Source organism: Sinocyclocheilus anshuiensis, unplaced genomic scaffold (genome assembly GCF_001515605.1).
Source record: "Sinocyclocheilus anshuiensis isolate Anshui unplaced genomic scaffold, SAMN03320099.WGS_v1.1 scaffold112, whole genome shotgun sequence".
Taxonomy (NCBI): Eukaryota; Metazoa; Chordata; class Actinopteri; order Cypriniformes; family Cyprinidae; genus Sinocyclocheilus; species Sinocyclocheilus anshuiensis.
The window spans coordinates 1,378,455-1,382,711 of NW_015557175.1; the positions used below are offsets into that span (position 1 = coordinate 1,378,455).

The window sequence follows — 4,257 nt, forward strand, 5'->3', positions numbered from 1 at the left end:
GTTTCGGCTCATTGACCGCTGCATTGACCCACTGTATATTTCCCTAAGCAGAAAATCTGTAAGCTAATTAAATAAGGCAGCGCAAATGAGTCAAGCAATTGTTTTCAATGAGCCACTAGAGTATATACTCAAGCAGCGCCCGTCTGTGATATTTAGAAGACCCACCCGAGCACATATGGCAGGCGATGCCCTGGGCGCTGAGGTTGCTGCGCAGGTCCAGCAGTCTCTGCAGGTTGGTGTCTCTGTGGAAGAGCACAGGCGCGTGACTGGCCGGCCGCAGGAGACAACAGCACCACACCGAGCCCAGCAGAACCAGAGCATACGCACCTGAAACACCAGACAGGATGGGATGTGAGTGTGAGTGTGCGGTGGTACAGGCTATGTGGACGGGGGAAGGATGTTTATCACAATTTAAAGCTAATGCTGGGTTTAACCCTAATGTTGTGTTCCGGTCAGTCAAGTTAATATTAATGCACTGGACTAAAACTTACTGACTTTGCTCAAACAGGATATAACAACTTTTTGGGGATTTTTTTTTAACTCATACTTGTGATGTGGTCAAAAAATGATCGGCTTTCTAACAAATTTCTCGTTATGCTATAATCAGCGCTGAGTAGTAACTGATTACATGTAATCTGGATTACATAATCAGATTCCAAAAATTAAGTACTTTGTAATTAGATTATATTACATTTTAAAATCCTCGTAATCAGACTACAGTTACTTTTTATTGATTACATGATTACATATTATTCACACAAAAGCAATAAATTATTCATAATTTATTCATTCTCCTTTTATTCATCTTTTAAATTTTCCCTTCTAAAATAGCCTACCGCTTATATACATTCAGAAAGTCTTTCAGTTTTGCTGACATTCACACAAAGACCAGTCACTAGTCAGCTGGCTATAATTACACAGAAAACTGAGAGGCCACACAGCATTTGACTACTGGATTTACAAAAATCATTTCAATTTTAAGAATTGGTTTCCCAACATTTCAACATTGCATCAACTGCTAATGAACAGATGAATTAATTCAAACACTGTAAGCCAGGTCTTCTCTCCCAACATCAGTGCCTGACCCCACAATTACATCTACTGGATGAATGTGCAAAAATTCCAATAGAAACACTCCTAAATCTTGTGGAAAAACTTCCCAGAAGAGTGTAAGCTGTTATAGCTGCAAAGGTGGTACCAACTCCAAATGAATGTCTATGTATTTACAATGCAATACCATTAAAGTCCCTGTTGGTATAATGAGCAGGTGTCCCGATACTTGTGTCCATATAGTGTAAGCTCAGATCAATGAGACCTATGATCAATCAGTTCCAAAAAGTAATACAAAACCCTTGCTGTCTGAAAGAAAACAAGTTCATAAAAGGCTGAATCCAGTATTTGGTGATGACACAGCATATTGTGACATTTACAAGCAATTTTTAAAAGGCAGGTCATTTTTGCACAGCACAAAGGTTAAGTGCATCCTGCTACATTATGCATGACTGTATCGTTTCTGTCTCTAAGTCTATAATTATAGCACCGTTGTCTCAACACTGCTCAGGCTGCTCACCTAATAAGAGGAACGAACAGTGGTGGCCTGGGAGAAACCTGTCTCTAATTTAGCTTATTGACATGCATACAGCTGTATAAATATGCATGTACACAATAGGCATTTGTGGAAATTTCTTGCTACACTCCACCATGCTAATACAAGCTCAATTGCATTGCTGCAGGCACTTAAGGGATACGGTTCATAGCTCCTTTGTTTGAACTGTGAATAGACTGACCTTGAGACTAAGAAACAAAATACATAGAGTCTGAAACAAAACAGCCAGGACATTTTCATCTTACTCATGCACAAATTGTGTGTACATTAGCAGAAAAATCCAAATCTGACTTGCATGAGTTCACTATTGTACTCTTTGTTCGTTTTCAGATAATAATTTATCAGACCTTTATACCTTTGTAAGCATTCTTTTGTCAACCAGTTTTTAGTTCTTATGAAGTGAGATTTCCTATGAAAATGAATTTCAGTGCAATTATTTAGACACAATCCTGATTAAGTTATATGGTAAATTCTGGTAATTGGGTAAAGTACTCATATACTATTATAGCATTTATTAATATGATAAATAATAATGTATCAATTTTAATTAGATTTTATTTTTATATTTTCATTTTGGCATTTCATATTATTATTATTATTAGTTACCAAGGCAACATTTCTAAATTTCATGTTTTCAAGTTTTTCATCAAACATTTATATTATATTTCATCTCAGTTTTATTTTAATTACCAAATATTTTTAATAGTGTAATATAGATTTTTAATAGTTTTGGTCCTAGTTCTAGCTTTAGTTAACAATACATTTTTTATTTATTTATTTATTTTTAATTTTTTTATAGAGTAGGCTTCCTGATCGTATTATTTTTGCATATTGTGCATAGAATATCTGGATGCAGAATGTTGGTAGTTCGCTCCAAACATATCCTTAGACTGTGTTGAGAATGAAACACTACCTTACTACTTACTGAATACTGCACAGTATGTACTGTATACTGCATACTATATACTTAATACTATTAAATAGTAAGCAACTTAGTATAGGCGTTATTCCATATAAACATGTAAACAATAGTATCCAACACTGTTGACATGTGACCTCATCACATTGAATTTTTAATTCAATGAGTGGTGTCCAGTTATTTTGCACTCATTTTGTGTAAAAATGTCTCCACACTTGGCAGTCTTATCAAATATTGAGAGAAGAAAGAGATTGCGGCTGACATTAATGGTTCATCCATCACACTGGAAATGGAAGGTCATGTCAAGTGCATTAGATTGTGGTATACAGTATCCCATGCAGAAGCTCAGTTGTACACTGCACAGTGCACACTTTGGCAAGTGTAGAAGGTCATCCAGTCATTCCATGCATATAGAAAATTTGCATACTATACTATACTATACTGGCATACATACATATTATTTATATTCTATATAAAGTATACATGTTGCAGCAAAGAAAAGCATGGTAGTATATTTAGTATTGATTAAAAAATTACTAATTAATTACATTTTTTTCTGAAATGAATCGTGATTAATCGCGATTAATCCCACCTAACATTAAAGGTTTTAAATATACTTTTATATTGCAATAATTTCACATTCAATCTTAAAATTAATGTAAAAACAACCTAAAGACAGTATATTTTTAATATTTGTTTAATGGCATCTTTTTTATGACTGAAAGCGAGTATCACTGAAACCAATACTACTGATTTTTTCCCCCTAATATTTAAACTTTGACTATAGCCATTCAGCATTACAGTATAATTGAAAGCTTAGAACTACTAATTTAAGTGAACTTAAAACAATCTTCACATAAACCCATTATAATAAATGTGCCCTTCAGCAAGTAGGAAATCTACAGAAAATGAATAAAGTTTATCAAACTCTAAATTCTAAATTAAATAAAGATGAATCATTAAAGCTACAAAAGACATAACATACTCATAGTTTCTTTTGAGCTTTAATATTAAATGATACAGGCTACAATGCGCGCCACCGCATTGGTGCGTGCAGTTGAAGAGCACGCACTACGAGCACAGTATACCGGCTAACAGGACAGGAAAATTGTTTTTTACTGACATATGGCCTGAAAACATCTCATCTGACCACAGTTCACTGTTGTTTGATGTGATTGTAAAGACGTTCTGTGTCTAAATAAACGCAGTTCTTGTCAAGAAAAAAAATTGCGTATGGTGTTCTGTGTCAGCTGCGGCACGCGGATACGCTGTTTACGTCGCTTTGATTTGAATGAAAACAACGTATCCGCGTGACGCAGCTGACACAGAATAGCATACGCTGTTTGCGTTCAGTGGATATTCTCCAAAATGGCACCAGGGTAACGCGGAGGAGACGAATTGTTGAATAAAGTCGTTATTTTTTTTCTTTTGCGCACAAAAAGTATTCTCGTAGCTTTATAAAATCACGGTTGAACCCCTGATGTCACATGGACTATTTTACCGATCTCCTTGCAACGTTTCTTGACCTTGATCGTGTAAGGACTCTTGCTGTCTATGGGAGGGTCAGAGAGCTCTCAGAATTCATCAAAAATATCTTAAATTGTGTTCCGAAGATGAACGGAGGTCTTACGGGTTTAGAACAACATGAGGGTGAGTAATTAATGACAGAATTTTCATTTTTGGGTGAACTATCCCTTTAACTTTGCCCCTTAATTTGACATAACTTTGAGTC

The 4,257-nt window shown here is 35.4% G+C and overlaps 1 protein-coding gene across 1 annotated transcript in view; it reads right to left on the bottom strand.

Moving 5' to 3' along the window:
- LOC107678372 (protein dispatched homolog 3-like) overlaps window positions 1–4,257 on the bottom strand; it is a 48,607-nt gene that overhangs the window by 17,264 nt on the left and 27,086 nt on the right. The window contains exon 10 of the mRNA XM_016473610.1: window positions 166–327. Coding sequence (XP_016329096.1) covers window positions 166–327 — 162 coding nt within the window. The remainder of the gene's footprint in view (window positions 1–165; window positions 328–4,257) is intronic.